General features: G+C 36.8%; 1 protein-coding gene across 1 annotated transcript in view; it reads left to right on the forward strand.

The window, feature by feature from the left end:
* Positions 1–21,779, forward strand: part of TNKS2 (tankyrase 2) — a 32,362-nt gene extending 10,583 nt beyond the window's left edge. The window contains exons 7-27 of the mRNA XM_074590555.1: positions 445–511; positions 2,234–2,420; positions 3,365–3,486; positions 3,996–4,087; positions 4,184–4,262; positions 5,288–5,459; positions 6,103–6,182; positions 6,611–6,756; positions 7,189–7,354; positions 7,657–7,876; positions 8,275–8,384; positions 9,100–9,288; positions 10,050–10,302; positions 10,948–11,030; positions 11,580–11,700; positions 14,049–14,146; positions 14,734–14,808; positions 15,903–16,008; positions 17,590–17,776; positions 19,099–19,255; positions 19,539–21,779. Coding sequence (XP_074446656.1) covers positions 445–511; positions 2,234–2,420; positions 3,365–3,486; positions 3,996–4,087; positions 4,184–4,262; positions 5,288–5,459; positions 6,103–6,182; positions 6,611–6,756; positions 7,189–7,354; positions 7,657–7,876; positions 8,275–8,384; positions 9,100–9,288; positions 10,050–10,302; positions 10,948–11,030; positions 11,580–11,700; positions 14,049–14,146; positions 14,734–14,808; positions 15,903–16,008; positions 17,590–17,776; positions 19,099–19,255; positions 19,539–19,601 — 2,773 coding nt within the window. The 3' untranslated portion in view covers positions 19,602–21,779. The remainder of the gene's footprint in view (positions 1–444; positions 512–2,233; positions 2,421–3,364; positions 3,487–3,995; positions 4,088–4,183; positions 4,263–5,287; positions 5,460–6,102; positions 6,183–6,610; positions 6,757–7,188; positions 7,355–7,656; positions 7,877–8,274; positions 8,385–9,099; positions 9,289–10,049; positions 10,303–10,947; positions 11,031–11,579; positions 11,701–14,048; positions 14,147–14,733; positions 14,809–15,902; positions 16,009–17,589; positions 17,777–19,098; positions 19,256–19,538) is intronic.
* Positions 21,780–24,552: the final 2,773 nt, after the last annotated feature.

Below are 24,552 nucleotides of genomic sequence, written 5' to 3' on the forward strand. Positions count from 1 at the left end.
TGTAGCTCTGCTGTTACCGTACAATATTGTGCAGTTACTTGAACATTAGCCAGTAATACTCCTTTAGTTTCCAAGGGAGAAGATAATCTTACAGCAATGTTATTGTGAAAAAGGAAATAATTACCATGACTCCTGAAAATCCCCTGCAGATAGCTCTTCTTGCTTAGAGTTCTGAGTCTTGAGCAGAACCATTTCATTTGCAGTAAGACAGTACAATTAAAATTTTTCACCTTCTGATTATTCTAAACATTTATTGTTCTGAAAAATGCTGTCAGAATTTTCTGTGTTCTTCTCCGCCTTCTTGTTTCCCCTCAACTTCATTTGAACATGGTTGATACTATTTTTGTAAAGTGTTCAAGGTGCAATATAAATGCAATATAGATACATTTGGAATTGAAATATGCACATTAAGAAAATCACCCTCCCACTTTCTCTTCTATACAGAGATTTGGTGCCACTTCACAATGCCTGTTCCTATGGTCATTATGAAGTAACAGAGCTTCTAGTAAAGGTTGGTCTTTGAAGAGGTTAAATTGCATATTATTAAATAAGAACAATTTATAATAGACTAGTGCAAGTTGCATTTTTTTTAATTTAGATTTACTAAGCTTAAAGAATGGTAGATTGCTTATGCTTTACGTGTTAGTTAGTGATTGTTAATCTGGAGCTACAGAATCTTCTGCTTGCAAGGAAGCTTTTTCCTTATAAATGTGCTTTCTGTTTTTAACTTTCTCTGCTCTGAAGTTGAATGTTTTTGTACCACCAAGTAAGTACTTCTTGCGTCAATCTTCCCACCCTCACCCAAAACAAAACGAAAAAAACGCTCAAAAAAAACCCACCAAAACTTGAGTAATGTTGAGTTTGACAGTAGAAAAAATACTTCAGAAGACAGAGTATTAGGAGGTTCTTGAGAAGAATACTAGTAAAGATCATAAATGTTTTAAAATTAAAGAGTAATGGGTCTTTTGAGGGAATGAACTTTAGAATGTTAGTTCTGGACCTGAATTGTAGCCTTCACCCTAAAGAAAGAAAAATATGTCAGCTTTCCTAATGTAAGTGAACTCTCACAACCGGAGTGGCTTATCTGGATTACGTTAATGTTGAAGAAAAGTATGATGCACGTTAAAGTAGTGGCTTGAAGATGTGGCCTGCAAAAATCTGTGTTGTCCACCAATGGACTTTTGAACTGTGCCCATTCTCAGCTCCTACAGCAAATCACGATCATTATAACAGCTGGGTGTATTCTCTTAGATAACTCTAGATGTTTGGATGCTCAGGGCATAGCTGTTGTTGTTCTGTCCTGTAGGTCTCAGTCCCCACTAATTCCATGTCTCTTTTCTATTTGTTTAGCAAAAATTAAGTGGGGAAAAAGAAATAAAATACTAAAATAAGCATATATTGTAGTAAGTATAAATAGACAAGATTTTTTCTTTTTTTTCTTTTTTTTTTACATCAGAGGCCCATTGTAAAGTGAATCTTTACAATTGTGGTACTAGACAATAAAAAATCCTCTTGCCTAGACGCCACTGCGTGTCTTAACTGTTAAGGTTGTGTTGTATTCCCTGTTGAGATTTCTGCTCCAGGGAATCTTGAATTACTTTTTGCAAAGCACTACAGCTTTAACAGGAGCAAAGGGAAAGAGCACGTCCTATCAGACTTGCTTATAGAACTCAAGGCGTATACGTAATGTTACTGGAGAAAAATTAAACAGATATTAATCATCCAAGAGTATTTCTTGCAGAACCTCGTTCTTAAATGTTTTGAAGTCAACTTTGAGTGCCTGTCTCCTAGATATCTTGGCATTCATATCTTGGGGGGAATTCACAGAACACTTAACCTATCTTAGTGCAACAGTTCGCTCTAGACTTTTTCTAGAGCAACAAGAAACAGGAGTGTGTTCAAAGGTGATTTGCAGTATATGAACTAGGCTCTTTCTCCTATTTGACCTGTAGCAGAGCTGTTGTCTTTTTAGAGATGCTGGAGAAAGCCTGAAGAGACTAGCCTGCCTTTGGCTTTTTTGAATGTACCTGTGAGACAGAGGATTAAAAACTGCAGTGTGCTGAAATGTTGTGTTGTATTGAAAATGAATGTTTGAGGAATGTGTTGGATACAGTTTGCATACAAGCATTGATTTTCATTTTAATAGTCTACTGGGTTGAAACTAATGACAGAAGTCTTTTTTCTAATGACCTGGTTTTAATATTGTATCTTTTTTACTCCTTTCCCTTTCAAGCATGGAGCATGTGTGAATGCAATGGATCTATGGCAATTCACTCCTCTGCATGAAGCAGCTTCTAAGAACAGGGTGGAAGTATGCTCTCTTTTGTTAAGTTATGGTGCTGACCCAACACTGTTGAACTGTCACAACAAAAGCACCATTGATTTGGCTCCAACACCCCAATTAAAAGAACGATTAGCATGTGAGTATAAAGTGAGATCAGTTCTACAGTTATAGATTGTAATGTGTACTTAGGTTCCCTAGACAGTGACCTACCAGAAATCAGATGTGGAAAATGTTTACGCTTTCAAGTAATTGTGCAGTGTTGGACAGTACATCTCACTGTTTGTAATTTGAGGTTGCTAGATTTTCTGAACGTGGACATTTAAAATAATTTTATTGTCAGTTTTATGGTCATGTGGTTGTGACAGGTTTTGTAGCTTTTCTTCCCTGAATACATGCTTTTCCTCGTGACCTTGCCAGTACACTTTCATTTTCCATACTTGCTCCTGTCATTGCATCAAGACTCTTGAAATACTCGTTTTTATTCCACTGTGTTTTGTTTGAAGAAAAGAAAAAACATTACTGTTTAGAATGCTGAATATGTTTGAGTATACAGCTTGGTATTTTCATCAATTTCTTTCAGCAATTGTTGGCGTAAAGGCGTTGATTGTTGTCCCGCAAACTCAAGGAGTTGAAAAGAATCCTTCAAATTCTGTCCTTCCGTGGTCAAACAGTAACTTTCTGGGATATGTACAAAAATTACCAGTAAATACTACATTGGGCGTTGTGTTAGCATCTAGAAATGGTTTTTGAAAGACAGGTCAGAAGTAGCGATTTATATATGCTTGAATTGGTACATATGCAAAGAGTGGGGCTAGAACAGTGGTGAGTGAAATAGATCTTGTTCAGCCAGTTGGGATGTCTCTGGCTTTGGTTTAGAAGCAAAGCGCATTCCTGTAGCATATTGACTTGGCTAACAAGTTCTGTCAAGTGATGTAAAAATGTAAGTTTGAGTTGGAAATGTCTGCACCGTGGTGTGCTGATTAAAATGAGTATTTTTATCTAACTGAAAGAAACAATCCTCTTGGTCCTTCTTGAGTTAAGGAGTGTAACCTTCTGGTATGTATGTATTTCTTTTTAAAGATGAATTCAAAGGTCACTCACTGCTACAGGCTGCAAGAGAATCGGATGTGGCTCGTATAAAGAAACATCTTTCTTTGGAGACGGTGAACTTCAAGCATCCTCAAACACATGAGACAGCATTGGTAATATCTCAGGATTTATTCATTATTTTGCATATATTGTGGCTGACCTAAACATACTAGGTAATAGTTTAGAACTAAAAATTTTAGTGTCAAACAGTGTAATTCAGACGAACCTGGAATATCAAGTGTCTAGTTAAATACTGTTGATTAATATTTTGTTCTTAAGGTTAATGTTAAGACTAATCTAAATCACCTGTTTATTTTAGGTTGTCTAAGTGACTGTTTTTCTGTAGAATGCTCTAGTTTTAAGCAACAGTAAGCTTACAAATGTTAGATTTGTTTCTAAAGCTTGAAGGTTTCCAGCAATTATTGGAGAGGGAGCTCTGGAAAATACAAGAGTAAATCCAAAAGCCCATGTGGAATCTCCCAAATCAATAAGCTTCTGCATGTTTGGGTTTTTTTTTCTGTTGACTGCATACAACCAGCTCTTAACTGCCAGCTAATCAGCAAGCATTAAAACCTGTATACTGCTAGCTAGTTGTTAATGCTACCGTTTTTAATGTTCTCAGCACTGTGCTGCTGCATCTCCATATCCTAAGAGAAAACAAGTATGTGAATTGCTGCTGAGGAAAGGAGCCAACATCAATGAAAAAACAAAAGAGTGAGTGGTTACAAATGAATACTCCTAAGTGTGCGTTTAGAAGACTTTGCAAAATAAATTCTATAATTACTCTTTCTTTTTTTTTTTTTAAAAAAGCTTCTTGACTCCTCTGCATGTGGCCTCAGAAAAGGCTCATAATGATGTTGTTGAAGTAGTTGTGAAACATGAAGCTAAGGTATGAGTTACTATTCATACTTTTTTGTTGTTGTTGAGGTTTGCCTACTACGTAGGTTTTCATACCATGAGAATGGACAGCTGAGTAGACAGGTTTTTCTGACATAGTTCATTTTGGAAGGTTGTAGATTTCATACACTTAAGACATAGGCCATCAGTACAGCCCCATACATTGAGGCGTCATTGTTGTTTTGGTCCTCTTTTATAAGAAATGCAGAGGTAGTTATCACTGATAACTGAAAGCTTGTGGAGTATCTTATTCAGTTCATTGTCCAGCAGTGGTAATGAAATATTTAAGGAAAAAAAAGTAAGGGATATATACGAACAACAAGAAGCTAGACTGAACTGTGTAACAGGTAGACTTTGGACGTGTGCAGTAAAAATTACAGTGAAGGCAAAATGTGAAATCATAACACAGTGTTCAGTTGAAACTTCCACAGAAAGAGAAAGTGGGAAGGAGATACTCTCTGTAATGCTTGATTCCTGCAGAACTAGGAGTTGAATCTCTCTCTCGTGGAAATTTGATTACAGCCTGACTGCCATGAGTTTTCCAAAGCAATGATCAAAACCAGAGGAACAGTAGGGAACACAAGTAACTTTTGGGTGCAGAGCTTTAAATTGTTAAATACATCTTGACTGAAACACATAGGAAGTCCTCACTCTCGAAAAATTACGATAAACCAATGCAGGTAAAAGCTGTTCTGCATGCTGGCACTGAGGATTTGTGCTGCCACGAGCAAAATAAGGGCCTATTTCTGTACGTGGTAGAATTGCTGTAACTGTTTGTTGATGCTGGATTAATCACATGTCTCTAAAAGGGTCCTGTTCTTCCTCAGTAAAGTAGTTAGAACTTTATGAACTACTTTTGTTTAAATTTTACTATTTGAAATGTTATGACCTTTACAAATATGCTGAATATGTTATTTTAATTAAACTAAGAAGACTACTTGTGATGCTTTCCCAGTCAGCAATGAAAACAGCTTTAATATTAAGTTTTGATGGTGGTATTTCTTGTCTGTGTTTTAGGTTAATGCATTAGATAATCTTGGCCAGACCTCTCTTCATAGAGCAGCACATTGTGGTCATCTTCAGACGTGCAGGTTGCTGTTGAGCTCTGGATGCGATCCTTCCATTGTGTCTCTGCAGGGCTTTACAGCCTTACAAATGGGGACTGAAAGTGTGCAACAGCTACTGCAAGGTACAATTGATGTATTCAAGATCCACTTCTGAAGTTATGTGGTGCTTCGTTTTACTTGACATTTCAAGTGCTGTCAAGAAATAATAGTGAACACAATTCCCAAAAAAGTACTTTCTACAAAAGACAGTACTAAGTTGTGCAGTTCTTATTCCATAACCACATGCACTGGGAGGGTGCCTGCTCTAGGTGTAGTTAGCAATATCATTTGCGTTCTGGTATTCAGCTATACAGATTGTCAGAGATGCTCAGAATATGTAATGGTGTAACCACGTGGAATAGTTTTGGAAAAATCCTGACGTAGGGAGTTGGGGATCTTGTAGAAAATGAGTTTCAAAAGCAAAAAATGTCTGGTTTGTACTTTGCAATTGTGAACAGAGGCAACAGGGTACATACTGAAATAAGAATCTTTAGTTGGTTCCACAGTACTTCGAAATGGATAGGAAGCGTGTTGCTAACGGCAACTTTGCAAACACTGTTAGAGCTAATAGCTACAGTTGTAGATAGTAAGAAAAGCCAAAACTTGTCTATAATTGGTTAACTTTTTTTAAGGGGAATCCCTGAAATACTCAAATGATTGACTGTCTTAACATAGTCCTTTAACTACATACACTTAACCTGTCATGCAACCTCATTTATTTTGCAGAAGGTATCCCATTAGGTAATTCCGATGCAGATCGACAATTGCTGGAGGCTGCAAAGGCTGGAGATGTGGATACTGTAAAAGTAAGCTTAAATCCATCCTAAAAATGAGGGAATCATATACCAAACTATAATTTCTCAAAACAAGCAATCAAATAGCCCTTTACTGACCGCTTTAGAGTTGTGATCCCTGTCCCAAGGCTTTTGCACAAATATTACAGATGACAAAATGTCATGTTCACCACCTCCAGAAGTTTGTTTTATATAAAAAGCGTAAATATGAAGTCACAGGTGTGGATTTGGGAGGAGGGAGTATTTAATTATTTGTTTTCTTGGGACACAATCTGTGAAAAGCAAAGGTTTTATGTAAAAATAAATTAATAAAAAACCCCGTTCTTTTTAATGAAAACAATTTTTCAAAATTAGATGTCTGTAACAACATTTTATGACTAAATTAAAAGTGTGCCAACACTGTGTATAATGATGTATGTTTTGTTTTGGGCTTTTCACAGAAACTATGTACAATTCAAAGTGTGAACTGCAGAGATATTGAAGGTCGTCAGTCTACACCACTTCATTTTGCAGCTGGATATAATAGGGTATCTGTTGTTGAATATCTTCTTCAACATGGAGCTGATGTGCATGCAAAAGATAAGGGGTAAATACTTAAATGTGTATTTTCTTGGTAATTGTAATTGCTGATATCTGTCACCTCCGGAATATTGCTAGCTGGTAAACATCCTGTCTTTCTTCAGACATTCAATTCTTTTTTATTTTCATGGAAGGTTCTGTTAGAATGAAGATGTTCAGAATATCCACAAAAGTATTTTGCAGTACTAGAGACTAGACTGTCAAGAGTTTCTCTGGCCCTGTGTTTTTGCTTCTCTTCAGTGCCACTGCTGGTTGCATTTTTACCACTTGGGCAGTAGGTATTCCTACTATATTAGACTATTGTGAAAATTTTTAAAAAACCAACAGTTTTTGTTGTGGTTTGATTGTTGAAGGTGCGTTGTGTTGTAAGTTCATATCACTTTGTGAAAAAAGACCCAATTTTTAAACAGAACTTTTCTCTTTTTTTGGTTGTTTGCAGAGGACTCGTCCCTTTACATAATGCTTGCTCATATGGTCACTATGAAGTTGCAGAACTGTTGGTTAAACATGGTGCAGTTGTCAACGTAGCTGACTTATGGAAATTCACTCCCTTGCATGAAGCTGCAGCAAAAGGAAAATACGAGATTTGCAAACTCCTGTTACAGGTATTACATATGCTGGAGAGAGGTTACTTTTCCTTTCCTTTCCTTCCTTGTTCAGTCTGAAATGTAAGTTCTTTGAGAATTTGATTTGTGTTTTGTGGTTTCTAAATGGTTGTAGTTAACAATGTTTTCAGTAAAAGGGATAATACTAGCAATTATGTTGTCCTTTCTTACGCAGTAAATGGAAGGCTCTCTCTGAAGGATTCAAATATGTACAGAATATTTGCTTGATAAGGCATAAGGTGCCTAAGGCGCAATGCATTTATTCTACTTACATTCTTACCACCTCTTTTTGATGTACACAGCATGGAGCTGACCCTACAAAGAAAAACAGAGATGGAAATACTCCTCTAGACCTTGTTAAAGACGGTGATACTGATATTCAAGACTTACTTAGAGGAGATGCAGCTCTACTAGATGCTGCGAAGAAAGGTTGTTTGGCTCGAGTAAAAAAGCTGTGTTCACCTGATAATGTCAACTGTCGGGATACACAAGGACGGCATTCAACACCGCTACATTTAGCAGGTCAGTGTTTTAATTGCTTGGTTTGATCAGAGTTATTAGTTACTGTGGTTGAACTTTCTATGTTTAAGCAAGTTTAAAGTGTAGCCTTAAGATAGAGGATTCCCTAATTTCTCTTTTAAAAAAATAAAAGCATTTTATGCATATTAATCTTATATATCTCTTCTAAACTGTTTAATGACTTTGATTTCCTATTCTCTCTGGCCAAAGAGGATCTTTTATTGCTTAGTGACAGAGGTTTTAAAACCAAATACTCTTGTAATAGGTAATACGCTGTCTTCACTGGGATCGACATCTTAACTTTCAAGTAATTTAAGTGAATTATTACTTTTCTGCAGTCTGTTGAGGATTTTTTTTTTTTTAATATGTTCTATTTATTATATCCTTTTGCAACCTTCCAGCTGGTTACAACAATCTGGAGGTTGCAGAATACCTGTTACAGCATGGAGCAGATGTGAATGCACAGGATAAAGGAGGTTTGATTCCTCTGCATAATGCAGCATCTTATGGGGTAAATATCTCAAACTTTCCGAGGCTTGCTTTATCAAAAAAAAAAATGATGTATTTCATTGACAGCATTGTGAGCCAGTACTCTCTAGAAAGCTTTTGCCATTGAGTTGTACTGTGATCTTATTTCTAAAATACAAAAAAAATAATTCAGTCATAGTCAGCTCATTGTATAGGTGAAGGCTCTCTTGAATTTGTAAAGTCATGGCTGGAGTTTACAGAATTGAGTTTTCTGAACATGAACACTTAGAAAGCCAACAGCCTGAACAGTGTTCCATAAAATGCGTTTCCTTATCTGTGCCAGTCAAATTTTATCAGCATGATTTCATTTTCACTTATTTGGCTGGTATTGAGACAGTAATTGTTTTCTGTGGACTTCCTGGATTTTTGAGCTTGGATGAAGTTTTTAAAACAGTTGGAGTACTTTCCAAACTGGAAGTTCAAATTCAGACTTTTTTTCCTTCAGAGTCCCCTGGATTTGGGATTCTGTTGTAGTCTATCCTTTTTTCACAAGAGGAAAAATAGTAACATTTTACTCTTATGTAATAGGTGAGGAAGAAAACACCTTGTTTTAATAATCTTTTTTAATCTTAATTAAAACATAAACATATTCTAAGAAAATTCAGAATGAGGTTTACAGAGAGGTGTTAGTAATAGTTCTGAGTTAGTTTGATACACTGTGGTACCTTGGAATTTAACACGTGTTTTTATTTTTCCAGCATGTTGATGTAGCAGCTTTACTTATAAAATATAACGCATGTGTGAACGCTACGGACAAATGGGCTTTCACACCTCTGCATGAAGCAGCCCAGAAAGGAAGGACACAGCTTTGTGCCTTGCTGCTGGCACATGGGGCTGATCCTACTCTGAAAAACCAGGAAGGACAAACACCATTGGACCTGGTCACTGTAAGTGATGAGGCTCTACTTGGGAAATCTGTACTTACCTACCATTTGTGGCAGCTCATTTAGAAACTATCCTTTAAAAAAAAAAAGGTAATACAGCAGCTTCTGCAAAATTCAAAATACTGTGGTTTCTCTGGTGTTTACACGTGTCTGGTAAGGAAAGTCAGTAGAGCTGTTATAAACCTTCTTTATTTTCTCGCTCAAGACTTCTTATTTCAGGATAAAGTGGGGAAGCCACCAACAAAAGGAATTCATGCTTATAATTTGGTGCTTTTAATTTGGTACTTACAGTTGTGGCGATAAAATGTAAGCAAACTTTGTAGCAACATAAATTTAGGAAACTCTCTGGCTGTTAAGTTTTTGGGTGTTTGGTTGTTTTTTTTAAGTACTACGATACAGTTCAAAGCTACACTCAGAGTAACTGCTTTGTTTCATAAATTGTGATTGCCACTAGAAGCTTTTGTTCATTTTTCCTAGAAAATTAATTCTGTTTAACTGTCTGTAAAGTTTTTTAGAAACTTTAGAGTCTTTACTTTTTTATCTTATTGCAGTTTTTATTCATAAATTATTTACGGTTTCATGTATGCTGTTGGCACAAAAAGCCATTTGTAAACTGTGTTGTAAAATGCATATTTTTCCAATACGCATTTATTTATTTTGCAGTATACGTAAGAATTCTGGAATAATGATAATGCATGGTAGTGGAAAAAAAAAGTTGTGTAAAAGTGTTTGTCTGTTTTAATAAATTGTTTTCTGCTATTTAGGCAGATGATGTCAGCGCGTTACTGACAGCAGCAATGCCTCCTTCTGCCTTACCGACTTGCTACAAACCTCAGGTTATAAGTGTGTCTCAGGCTACAGGTTCTACAAGCGATTCCCTGTCTTCTGTTCCATCCAGTCCATCCAGTCTGTCTGCTGCAAGTAGTCTTGACAACTTGTCGGGTAGTTTTTCTGAACTTCCTTCTGTTGTTGGTACAAACAGTGCAGAGGGAGCCACTGTTCTCGAGAAAAAAGAAGGTGAGACTTTCTCGGTTAGGAATGAATAACATTTTCTACCATATGGTAAAAAGAATACACAAGTGTAGCATTTCCCACACATGCACACAGCTACTGTGACATATGCAGTATCCCGGTTCCTTATGATATTGTTAACGAGGAACAGAAGTCTGAAAGTCTTGTAGTGTAAGATTTTAGTACTTTAGCCTTACAGAATCTTTAAAAATATTCCTGTTTTGCTGTATGGAACCAAAATGGTGAATTGTGTTTTTAAAAAAAAGAAGTCAAATGAAACTTGGCTCCATACCAGGCGGTACTTTACTACAAACGTTATCTATCTATCTATCCTTAGATAAGATACCTTGAAAAGGTTACTTCTGTAGCGTTTTGGTTATTAAAATATTTTCTGTTTGAACCTGCATTTGTGGTAGCTAGTTAGTTGCTTAGCTCATGGAAGCACCAACACTGCTCTTGGGAGGGGTAGTATTACGGTACTAGGGTAGATTAAGTAATAGTTGTCACTGGTTAGTGAAACAGGTATTTATTCCCCATCTTCAGAAGACCAGGAATTTCTGTCTCGTTATTGCCGCAGACAGTGTGGGATGTGTGTACTTTAATTTACAATACATGTATGAATGTTCATTTTGAGTTTTTGTTCTTACCCAGTTTCAGGTGTAGATTTTAGCATAAATCAGTTTGTGCGGAACCTTGGCCTTGAACATCTGATTGACATATTTGAGAGAGAACAGGTGAGTAGCTATATTTATTTCCAGATACTCCCCTAGAAGGCAAGGGAATAAATACTGACCGTTTAGAATAACGTAATGAGACAGATTTAAAATGAGTGAATGTCAAAAGGAGTGGAATGAAAGAAAGGAGTGTCACTGGATTTTTTTTATTAAAAGCTGGGGGCAATAATGTCTATATCTGTTTGAGAGTGTAGGCATGTTTCCTTTCAGTAGTATAAATGGTGGAGGAAATAAGTAGTCAGTGTTGATTAGTAATTTCTGGGGTTTTGTTTCTGTTGACTTGAATACATCTGGAAAATTCTCAATCAGAAACATGATTCTTGAAAGCAATAAAAGTTACACAATTGTGGTTTGTAGCATATTTATCTGAAGAGAGAGTTTGGATAAAACAGTTGAGTAAAAGTAAAGTACAAGAATAATACACTACAGTCTCCATGTTCTTTGCACACTTGCTATTTAACTATTGTGAGGTATATTTTCACTGTCATTGGCAGCTGTTCTAGTCCGTTTATGCTCTTCTGCAAAATAATGGTGTTGCTTTCATTACAGATAACACTGGATGTATTGGTTGAAATGGGACACAAAGAATTAAAAGAAATTGGAATTAATGCTTATGGCCATAGGCATAAAATCATTAAAGGAGTTGAAAGACTCATTTCTGGACAGCAAGGTATATACTGGTTTCAAATTATTATGTAACACTGCCTATATAGAATCCATTTTTATAAATGCTTTGGATTATTCTGGGTTGTATCTCATTAAAAAGAATTGATAATAAAACTTGTCCTAGAAAACAGCACTTCAAATGATAAGAATGTCTTCCGACTTGAAACATAAGCACTTATTTGTGCTGTGAATCTTGCCTTTCAGTTCTTTAATTTATTTTTTTTTCTTTGTGATCACTATTTTGTGTTTACTTAGGTACTAAGATCTAGTGCAAAATGATTGTAAGCTTTTTGAGGTAGGGTGTATTTATCTTCATTGGAGCACTCGGGAGAGCAGAGCACCTTCTCTGTTGTTGGGTTAGGGCCTGTTACATACTGTTCCATTGGGTTCTGCAAAAGAATACTGTGTTTGCTCTCTCAGAAAGCCAGCTGAAATTCTTATATATACTTTTCTTTAAAAATACAGTTGGTGTGCTTCCAGTGAACCAAAATTAACATAATTACTTTGTTTAACAGCTTCAGTTTGTATTGATGTTTATGCTAAAACCTCTTTATTTGTGCAGCACTGTTGATAGCCCAATCCTGGGAATAATGTGCTTCGTTTAAATATGACTGCGTAAGAGACAAAAAAGAACCCAAACCTTTGTTTCCTCCTTGTCTCACTGAAACATCACTTGCTATTGTTTTGCTGTGTTTCATAGAAATTGAAGAAACGAGTTAGAATTGGTAGGATTTTTTTTCCCTCTTGAGACATCATCTGTGAATTTTCATTATAAAATCTGCACTCCATAGTAATGAGAGTCACTATCCCAAGCTCTAAATTTGTTTTGCTCCTTAAAACAGTATTAACCAACCCTTAAGATAATCCTTCTTCTAGTAATGAAGTATTTAAGCAAATCTTCGTAATTTTCTTGTAATTGTCAGATAGTTTTTGTCAGATTCATTGAGTATTTTGGATAGAAGTTACTTTTAAGGTGTCATTTCAGCCTCGTGTCCTGTTTGAGTACAAAGTTTACACAACCAGTAATCATACACTGGTTTTGCCTTCCAAGTAGGACTGATATATTTTTGAGCATATGTATATCTGTACATATTTTAGTGTCTGTATATAGACAAAATGTCAAACATTCCTTCGCCACTCCCACCCCCATTCTTTCTAGACTCTTGCTGTCTTGCCATAAAAGGCCTGACACTTTCATTTGTAACATTAACCACAGGCCTAAGTACTTAAACAGAATATTCCAGCAACTCAATATTTTTTTTTTCTAGGCTGTGCTTTTGGGGCATGAACGATTGTTGTCGTTCAGTTGTTTTGTCAATTTTCTATACACTATTCCAGTTGCACACTGCTAATGTGAGGCTCCTGACTGTGGATGAATCTGTAATTTCCCTTTTCCACACATTATTCCTTTCTAGAGAGATTATGACAGACCCCGTATCTGGTTAGACCCCAAATGCTCTGGTTAGGACCCAGTATCTAACTCTGCTAGTTGTCTGGGAAGGCCATGGGCAAAGAGACACCTGATGTACCCTGTCTTTGTATTCTTATGTCCGGTAACTACATTACCATTACTTGCCAGTTGTGATTGAAGTCTGTCTATATGTAAATTGACAATGGATTCTGCATAAAATTCCAAATTTTTGGGGGGCATATTTGTTATGATATTGGGCTGAGGCCTTTTAGGTGCACAATCTTAGTTCTTCTGTCTGCTCTTTCTGCATGATCCGTGGGAAGATTAATCCTACTGAATTAGCACTTCAAGTCAATTCTCTTGTTCATGATGCCATCACCATCAGTAGTCATGGACTCTGTACAGGGACGGGTTGCTCACTGTTTCACTGCCTAGAGTTGAACGAACCCTTAAGTAAGCAACTGCTTACATATAGTTTCCCTGCCGTGTACATTAACATACTGAGCTAAACACAAATGGGTTCGTGTGTCTGAAAGGTTTATTCTTGTTGAGAGAGTGATTGATCAGTAACCACAGATCAATGGAAATGATTGCTGTTGATCTGCATCCAGACCCAGCTGCTGTACTTCTCATTGCGTTTATAGTGTGTGCATGGTAACATATAGGTAGAGGCTCTAAACCGAGATGCTGAAAAAATTTGTTTGAAACTAACAAAATGATTGGAGGGATTGCACTATGACATCCACAAAAATGTATGAGGCTGATGGAAGGCAATTATAGTCATTGGTAATCTCTGCCTTCCTTAGCAGGCAATCTCTTCATTTTGTAAATTGAGTTTTGAGAAAATAGTCCCTTTAAAAAGAAGAATGTTACTGGTTATCATTCCAAATCAGCAGTCTTAAAGCAATTTCTGAAACTGTTGTCTTTTGTTACATTCACAGGACTTAACCCGTATCTGACTCTAAATACTTCTGGTAGCGGAACTATTCTCATAGATCTTTCCACTGAAGATAAGGAATTTCAATCAGTAGAAGAAGAGGTATGCCTTTCCTTGTAGTATCTCAGTATTGTTATTTCTACTAAAGAAGCAGATAAAGTAGTATTGCTAGACAATTTAACAGTGCAATAAACATCTCTAAGCCTAAGAAAAACTTGCATAAGGGTAGTTCAGGTTTCCAACTTCGACTGCACTGCTTATAATCTGTGCTCATAATGTCCATAACTTTTTTCTTACCCATGTTATTACTGGTTGTAGTATTTTTAAAACCTCTACTATAGAAAACCTCTTTGATATAACATATAAATTCTATACTGCCAATGTCCTGTCTGTTACACACAGCTTTAAGTCACTTCCTTCCAAAGTGTCATAACCACACAGAATAAAATTCTGAAGAAACAATACTCTAAATAGATTAGGTTGTTTTTTTAAAAAAAAAATAATCATTAAACATGTTCATGTGCATCCACAAAATCTGGCATATAATTATTGCCTAAAAAGTTCTTGCGTTGTTTTGGGTTTTTTTTTTAGACAGAATTAGTTCTTTTGATTATTTGTCTGTGTGAAGGATATCTGTTTTGAATGTGGTCTGAAACAAACTGATCCTCCTTAAAATTCTCAATCTGCAGATGCAGAGTACTGTCCGAGAGCATAGAGATGGAGGACATGCTGGCGGAGTATTCAATAGATACAACATCTTAAAGGTAGCTGCTGCATTTGTGTGGTCAGTGGTTACACCTTACAAGAGTTTTGGCTGAAAAGAAAATGTCCATAAGATGTTCTATGTTTGTTTGTTGAGTTCCATAGTGTGATAAGACACGCCATTCTGAGACATGCACAGGATAAAGATCATCTTCCAGGGAAATTCAGAGAGTAAGATTATAGGGAAACACTGCTTATGGGTTAAGAGTCATTAAGAAATTTTATGAGACATTGACATAGAAGGACCTCACAGAAAACTGCAAAACATATGAAGAAAAAGACAGAAGGTTTTCTAGGAAACAAAAGAAGGGTTTCCGTTGAGGGAACGGCAGGGAAAAACAGAAAACAGCAAGAAGTGAAGGCAAAACTCTTGAAGCCTGTAAGTAAGGGTACTTATTTTGTCTGGATTTAACGCCAGAGAAGCTTAAAACACTAGGCAGTAGACAACCTTGCTTTAAATAATTTAGTGGAATTTTGGTTTCTGTTCATTTTTTTTTCCCCCTGAAGAAACGGTCATTTTCATTAAAATGGTAGAGACTTTGATTTTCAAGTAAGTACTTGAAATAAAACTAAGTTTTATTCTGAACTGATGTTACAGTTTTCACAGTAGAATTGATATGCTGTTATCTACACACATAAGGCTTCACCAATGTCCAGCATACCTTTGCAGAGACTACATAAGTTACTTTCTTTTAAAAGTGTTCTAGAAGTCATCATGGAAGACACTACTTCATTTACTAGGTGATCTTTTTACTAGTGGTTTGGCATCACGCTATATTTGGAGTGATACTCAAGTAGAATTGTGACTAAGCCTGCTAAATTTAAACTAGGAGGTATTGCATTGCTCAGCAGATGTTTAAAAGTAATTGAGTCTTAATGAAGCATATAATTACGATTAACTTAATTACACTATAACAATCAGCTTCTGCAGGATAAGTTAGAGAATTTGTGTTTCATTGAGTTCTAAGGAAAGTATTCTTGTTTAAGTGGCGGTGTAAGTGTACTGTGGTATAGCCACTGTAGGTTAAACATCTGTCAAGTAAAGCAAATAGAAGTTTTCCATTTCAGAGCAGAACTTACATTTTTTGACTTTCAGATTCAGAAAGTGTGCAACAAAAAACTATGGGAAAGATATACTCACAGGAGGAAAGAAGTTTCTGAAGAGAATCATAACCACGCTAATGAAAGGATGCTGTTTCATGGTGAGATATTGAAATGTACCTTATGAACTCATTTCACCATCAACGCTTCATTCGACTAGCTCAAACGAAGTAAATTTTCTTAATGGAAATGGGCTCTAGGTTTCGCATGAGTTTTATTCAACAAATGTTTATATGTGTCACAGTGAGGACATATAACACACTGCATCTTTCTTCTGAAATTTGCATCTCCTTGTTTCTCCCTAAAGGAGACTTCAGAGTTCTAAGAGAAAACATTTTAGCAATTATGAATGGAGATTAAGGGGTGTGCCTCCTCCATGGTTAAGTTACTAATTCTGTTTTACTGGCTGTATGACCAAAATTACTAAGGGTCAAACTTTATTCTGCTATGGGTTGTTTTGGGGTTTAGGGTGAAATTTTTTTTGTTTTCTTTTTTTTTCTAATTTGGTAACTTAGTTCTTGGTCATTATTCCAGAAAAGATAGCTTATAATTAGCAAATTAACACCAATTGAAAGCTCTCCTGTGCACAAATATGTAGTTTATCCTGACGAGCAAATTAAGCAAGTTCACGATACATCCTTAACAATGAAAGCTACATAGTTCCCAACATAATCCATTACTGTTGGAAGCAGCAATAACACAGTAATGAACTGCTTGCCCAAACTTGTAGATGTCTAAATCCTGTCTTTTGACTGCGGTCTGTACCCCTGTGAGAGGAAATGGCCTCTTAATTGAATGACCTGTCTTTAAAGGAAAGTCTTTTAGGTTAGTTAGATAATAACAAAATTATCGCTGGAACAAAGCAATTTAATGCTTTATGAGTGTTCTGTTTTATTTTTTTGAAGTCTTTAGTTTATATAAATTTTTTTAAACATTAGCATATATCTTTAACCACATATGCCACTTGCGGAAGATGACAAGCAGTTGTCAGATTTTTCTCATTCTCATCTGGAATGTTCTTCTGCTTCATATATGGTTTTATCATCTTTAGCTTTGGATTGTTTTCACTATAATTCCTAACGTAACTCTGAAATGCCATGTGCTCTTTGAACATCTTTTCTCTAAAGGTGCTTTCATATTTATATATACTGTTTTAAAAATCCTTACTAAGAAACCCTGCACTTTTTGTGAAAATTAATAGGTGTCAGGTGTCTTGAGATGCAGAATCCAACCATTTTGAACAGATTATTCTTGAAGGCTAAATTTTATGACAACTGCAAGTGAATAAATATTGATTGACATTTAACGCTTTGTAAATGCAATCTACTTAGTGTTAGGAAGAACACAAGATTTGTGTAGCAATGCGTTCAATGAATCTTGGTTAGAATGAAGTTCTGCCAAAGGAGTGCAGATTTATAGAGCATTCTCTTGCAGCAGGAGTTGTCTCAGATACTATCTTTTGCAAGCCTGTATTAAAAATGTACACTTAGCAGCTACGGTCATTTGGAGAATACCCCTAGCAAGATGTCTGTGTAAATCATGTCAGAATTTCTGGAGATTGATTTCCTTGTATGTGTACAAGAAACCCTACAAAAAAAAATGTTGGGAATGGATGATTGAATTGTGACAAATAAAAAAAATCTGTATGCTGTATTTTCAGAATTGTACTTCCTTTCTTCTAGGCTCCCCGTTTGTGAATGCAATCATTCACAAGGGCTTTGATGAGAGACATGCCTATATAGGTGGTATGTTTGGAGCTGGGATTTATTTTGCTGAAAATTCTTCAAAAAGCAATCAGTATGTGTATGGAATTGGAGGTGGCACTGGATGTCCCATTCACAAAGATAGATCTTGTTATGTTTGCCACAGGTAAGTCATTCAAAAGATCTGATTTTGCCTTTGGGTATTGTGTCATAGACCATCAAGTCATCAGAGTCTCTCTGAAGAAAAGGTTTGCTTGGTAACCAAACCTTCTCAGCACTCTCTATATGCTGGGCCTAATAGAGACTTTCAGAAAACTTTGATATTTAAGCGTTAAAGAACCTTCTTTAACCATCTTCAGTGCATTTAACCAAACCTTTGCCCTTAACTTATTTTAAAAATTAGAGAGTTAGGTAGATAATGAAGAGGATCTGCTAGATGCTTGTGTGAAAGATGCAGCAATATGAGCATTTAGTCCATAGCCTTTTACAGAGAAAGGAGAGTATCAGTGATACCCATATGCTGTATTTCTTCGAGGAGGATGTACTTTGTAACAGTCCACCCCCATGTCACTGCTGCTTCACACACTAAAATATAGATGTGGATTTGTGGAGGCTCTACCACTAATTGAGTTCTTAAATCCATTTTTCTGCAGAACACCTGTTATATCTTATTGACACTCTTACTTCATGGAGTTAGTTGGGGTAGTGGCCATCATTTCAACCAGGAGACTTATTTTGTGTGCTTGCGGGCATACTGTTTTGCATTGGTATCACAGGGATAAGGTTGTTTTTCCCGCTTCCTTCCTTCCAGTCTCTGCCCCTTTTCATATTGCTTACTCTTTCCTGGTGCTCTCAAATAAAGAGAATAACCTTCTAGAGTTATAGAAGATGTCAGAGTCTTTCCATGCTTTCTAAAGTTTTGAGTAAGATGGGTTTTTTTGATTTGTCTTGTGTGAAGAGTTAGAAAAGCAAAAGTTTTGGCTAAACAAAATGGTACTAACATTGATCTACAAAAATAATGCTTGTATGAGGTATTTTGTGTTGACCTAGAGTTTGCACTTGGCCTTGATGTTGATTTGTTTGTTAGATACAAATCTAGTGTTAGAACACAAGTGAATTATGTTGTCGGTATGAGTGATGGGGGTCACAATCAGAAAACTTTTAAAAAAAACAAAATACAAAATAAAGGTGAAAAGGTAGTGACAGTCTCTGAGTCTATTGTTAAGCATACAGTTTCCAGTAATTAAGATCAAAATTTTTCGTTGTTATTACCAACCCTTCCCTCAGGCTCACAAGCTTTTCCAAAGGGAGCGTAACTTTTGCCCTTTATAACAGAACCTCTGAATTTTCTGAACTACAGAGAGTGACTAAAGTGGCTTTAAAGTTCCACTGTTCCCCACAAGTAAACGTTTCAAAATACAAAGATAGTCTTTTTGGCTGTCTTCACAAGTATTTTGTGTTCATGTTCCTTTTTCCCTTTTAACACAGGCAATTGCTGTTTTGCCGCGTGACACTGGGCAAGTCTTTCCTGCAGTTCAGTGCTATGAAAATGGCTCATTCTCCCCCAGGACATCACTCGGTTACTGGGCGACCCAGTGTAAATGGCTTGGCATTGGCAGAATATGTCATTTACAGAGGGGAGCAGGTAAACAGCTTTTTGGTTTGGTTTTTCAGACTTGTGTTTTTTTTTAAAAGCATGCAATGTGTTGGGGGTTTTTTCCCTGACCTTCGAGGTGCTAGGACTTGCTTTTGGCATAAAACAAACTCCAGTTGTGGTTGCAGGTGAAAGGATCCATGTTTCCTGAATGCTCCAGGCATTTTACCTTTGACCTTTTGCCGTTTTTCTTTGTCTTTTTTTACCCTCGCTAGCAAACATTCAGGATTTATCCAGAAAATCATAATAAAGAATGTGCGTGTCACTCTTTCAGGCTTATCCAGAATACTTGATTACTTACCAGATTATGAAACCTGAAGCCACCACTGAAGCTTAAGACAAATTACTTGTGGGAAACCATCAGACTTTTGATGCGAAGATACCAATGGCTGCCATCCTGATAATTGCAACGAGTTGTTGAAAAACTTTCATCCACAGGTGGTGTGGTAGCAAATGTGAACAAAATACACCATTTTTTGACTTGATAAAGCTTTAATAATGTACAGTATGTTTTTCTAAAATTTCAGAAATGTCCTCTTTTTCAGCACTTTAACAGATACCATTCCAGGAATAAACTGGGGTTTGGCTGTACTAAATTATAAGCAAAAATTAACTTGAAAAAATGGTTTTATACAATACTGCATTGAAATTTAGCAGAAATTGTAATGCTCTATACAGGAACTCACTTTACTAATATTGTGTTCTTTAAAACACTACATTTACACTGAAAATGTTTTCATTTGTAAAACTGTAAATAAGAGCTTTTGTACTAGCCTGGTATTTATTTACATTGCTTTGTAATATAAGTGTTTTAGAACTGCAACCTTGTACAAAATGTTTTTTCCCCAGATGTTGGTTTGTTCATCTGTGTTTTCTCATGCACGATAGATTTGAAAAGTCAGGTTTTTTTCAGGGTTTATCACTTATTTGTGAGGGAGAAAGCAAATTTTATCTGAAGAAGTTTAGAAATATCCGATTTTAGATTGAATACGCAAATTTTTTTCTGTATTTTTATTTATGAAATATACATTCCTGAGAATGATGGGATATGAAAATAGCGTGTTCCAGCTGAATACTGAAGTGTTTTTCCACCTACTTCCTAGAGTTGCATTTTATTTCTGTAAAATGTCTTCTGAAGTTTTTTATTTAACTATAGGTATAGTTAAACCTGTATCCTCACTTCAAGGCTAGTAGACCTTGCAAGTTACAGTTTCAGTAAATTATTTTCTTTGAATGTAGTTGGAAAATTAACCTCAAGGAGGTCTTTCTTGAGTTCCTCTTGCTTACATTTAAGCCGGGAAGTTAAATAGTTTATTCCTAATATGAGGGCATACAACTTGGCCTTTTTTGTATGCTTATTTTGGTAAATGAATCAACCTGTTGGTGCCCTCAGGATATGAGTATTGCGAGGTGGAAATGTTAACAACCATCCTGTCATCACCTGTGTTTCTTCCGTGTTAACGTTCAAGCTGTAGTTGAAGCAGGTGTGTAGAAGTGTGTTTTGCAGCGCTTTTGGCTGAGCGGAACTGGTCGGGGTGCAAGGATCTGCTCCCTGTGCTCGGCCGGCTGGGCGAGGAGTGCGTGAGCGGGATGAGCAGCTCTTCCACGGCAGCAGCTGCCTTTGGTAGCCCTGGTAAGACCCCTTGGGTGGAGGAAGAGTACGAATGGTACAGCCCCCTGCTCAAGTCTCATTTGGGGTTACTGAATGCACCCATCAGTTCACTCAGCCCTGCTGTAGCTCTCTTGTGTATTCTGCTTCTCTTCCATCTGCAGTTTTTACCTACATATTTCAAAAATATGTAAATACAAATTATAGTTCATTTGGGGTTAAAGTCGTTAGGAGTATATTTTAGTTGTTTTATATTTCTACATGCAGGACGCTGTCCCAGAAGACAATTTGTTTGCAGGGCATGTTATCATACCATGGTTTTAAATGTAGTAACTGGTCAAGATAATGAAATCGTCTTGCTGATGTGGTGGTTATGTGATTATGCTCTATGTAAAAATGTATTGAGCCTTACCCAGTTATGTGGGGAATCTGAATAATAAGATTGCATAACTCTTGCGGAAAGTAATATTGGCTATGAATAAAAAAGGCTTTGATTTTTAGGTACTTTCTCCCAGCATGTTGCCTGTTCCTTAGGTATAGTAATGCTGGAATTGGTGTTCATGCAAAATCTGTTAAGTATGTTTAAAACTTCTTCATTATTGCTAAAATGCTTCATTCTCTATGAATGATCACTTAATGTCTTGTAAAATATTGTGGTATGATAGCATTTTAAGTGGTACCACAATGTTGGTTTTGTCTGTTTGGGGATTTTTTGAGCTATTTTTTTGCATGACATACCTTGCACTCTGAAGATGGAAGCTGTAATGATTTGATAATACTGACTTTTGAGGTGAACCTTTAATCTCTTGTGCAATTAGTTCTGCTTTACTCATCTTGAAGTGTCTTTACATGTACTGTATAACATTCCATATCCATTTAACACTAAATAAATTTAATTCACTTGTTTTTTGGTAGCATGGGAGTAATTACAGCCATAGTATGTCAACCCATTGTTTTAAATGTAAGCACGCACAATACTATAACAAACTACATCATTAGAGGGGAAGTTAATTGCATTAAATAGAAAATCTTTAAGTGTGGATGAAAACCTGTAAATACTGTGGAAATCTGTAGTTTGGTATATAGCTAACAGCTTTAGCTACCAGTCAAAACGTTTTAGCAATACATCTAGAAGTAAGCTTCAATTTATGCATTTAAAACTCCATTATATGGTCCAAAACTGAAAAAGAAAACTGCCTTAAGTTGGTTTTATAAAATGAAGAGTAACCTAAAAATTCTTCCCTTTCTGATAACTGCATAGGTAGCAGTATGATACATATATGAGCAACAACAAAAGTGTCACTTGTAGTATCACAATAAGTAAATAAATTTAATTTCAGTAGGACCACTTATATGGTAGGTTTCCAAAACCAGACTTGTATAGAAGATTTAAATAGATACGAGCACTAGAGGGCAGAAAAGCAAATGTTTAGTAAGATCAAGGGTGATGAAAATCTTTAAAGTATCTTGGAAGTACAACTTCTAATAAAATTGGTGGAATTTCCAGAAGCAATGTAGGTTGTAAAAACTAAAATTTAACTTTCCCTTCTGCATCATTAGTTCTTTAAACACTAAGTTATTAGTTTAAAAACACTGCTGCAACTAAGCAAATTGAAAATGTTTGGGTTGTTTCTTAAAAACTTTACTCATAATTTAGTTCTTAGAAATAAAGAAATAATTTAGCCAGATTCTTCTGTCATACATAACTGAAAAGCTTAAGATTATCTGTGCAATGCGTGTTCAAGAGTTTTGTTGGCACTAATTTTGAATAGAAATAACTGTGTATAAAAGGAGCTGCCCCTGTCTCTTCTACCCTGAACTTGCTCGTTGAACACCAGGCTGTGTGTGTATGTATGAGTACACACACACACTTGCTCACTCTCACTCACTTTATTCACCAGGAAGCTGAGAAAAGCTAAAAAAAGTGAACTTCCCAGCAGACCACCATTGTCAGTGAAGAACATCCTAGGAGCCATTTCCCCTTCTTCTGCACATCTCCTGCACTTAACGTAATAAAACAGATTTTGGAAACAACAACAGGATTCCACAGGTGTCTTGCCTTCGGCCTTCCAGTAAAAAAAGTGTAAAGGCTTGATTTGTACTCATGGAACGCAACAACACAGCAGAGACTGCTTTTCTCACCTTGGGTGCGCTGGAAAACCAGGCTGCCTGAGCTCTGCCCCGCTGCGCTTCTCGGAGCTGTGCTTTTCCCTCACCCGCTGAAGTTGGAGTAGGAGGTGGATGGAGACGGTGTCAGCGAGGGAAGTGCTATAGGCCAGGGTGTGGGGGGAGGCGTGCGCCGCCTCCTGCCCCTCTCCAAGGAAGCATAAGCAGTGGGACTTCTGAGAGTGTCAAGGGCTTTCTTCCCTCTGCCTGCAGCTCACTAGCTGAGAAGAAGCTGCAGGCAGCCACAACAGAATGCAAGATGAAAAAAGCATGTAGATGGCTGGTTTGTAGCTAATGTGTTCTGCCCCAGAAAGGGGCAAGGTTGGTAACTGAGAGAAGACAGACGGGAGGGGAGAGATAATAAAAGAACAACCTGCGAAGAAAGGCAGGCAGGTTCTCCGAGCACTGAAATGTGGCAGTAGGAATAACTAGGATAATTATTGGGAATGGCCAAGATAATCATGATACATCAACTTCCCAACTTATGTTTGAGTAAAGCCAGCAAACAAGGCTTGATGCGTAGGCATTACAGGGATTTCACACTAGCTTTTCTTGAGAAGGCTACACATGTTTAGGAGAAAGTTGCAGCCAATTCAAAGCATGGACATTAGACCTGGGAAATAACGTGTGCAAGAAAAAGAAGTAGAATTTAAAAACTGAAGGCAAATGGCCTATACGATAGTTCTTAAAAACATTGGTTTTGAAGCATTGATTATCAGAGAGAAGCTGAAAAACTGCAGTACATGGCACAGTGGTAAATTAAAGCATGTCACGTTAAATCATCTACCTGGGTTCTGTCTCGTGGCAGGATGTATACGGGCAGGTAGGGGTGGGGATTTTAATACAGCCAGAAAATTCAAAGAAGGAAGCGGAGGTCAGATCCATCTCTCCATCTGTAATCTCGATAAAACTGCTGAATTTATTCCGCAGCTCAAGTATGTTTCAGCTGGGGTCTTAACAGGGGGGCAACGAGGGGCATTGTGGTGGTTTCCTACATGGTAGGATTGCAGTGTACGTGGTGCCCTTGCACAACGCACGTGCAGTGACACAGCTACGGGGACGCACACTGGCACAGTTTCTAAGGTAGGACCATTGAGAGTTTTCAAAAGATCATAGTAGTGCTTGCAAACCTTAACATTTAAAATAGATGTAAATTGTTAAAGGAGCAAAAGAAAACGCGCTAGTGCCTAAGAACGTATGATTGAGACTTTTTGTAGTTGTGAAAGCAGCTTCACATCAGCTGATAGTACCGTTTACAGATCTAGGTTGGTACGTGGGGAGAGCATTAATATTGAATGGTGAAGCTAATAGAAATAGCCTGAGAAATAGACTTGGACGTAGTCACTTGTTTCTGCGCTAGCGGTATATGTTGGTTTATGGTTTATGTTGTCTAGCTGCTTTTCAAAAACGTAGCATTTTCCAGCAAGGTATTTGGAAGCTTTATTTCACACCAAGAAATTTATTTGATGTTGTGAGGCAGCGGGCATCCTAGATGACTAGACGGGTATAGAAG

Source organism: Larus michahellis, chromosome 6, assembly GCF_964199755.1.
Source record: "Larus michahellis chromosome 6, bLarMic1.1, whole genome shotgun sequence".
Lineage (NCBI taxonomy): Eukaryota > Metazoa > Chordata > Aves > Charadriiformes > Laridae > Larus > Larus michahellis.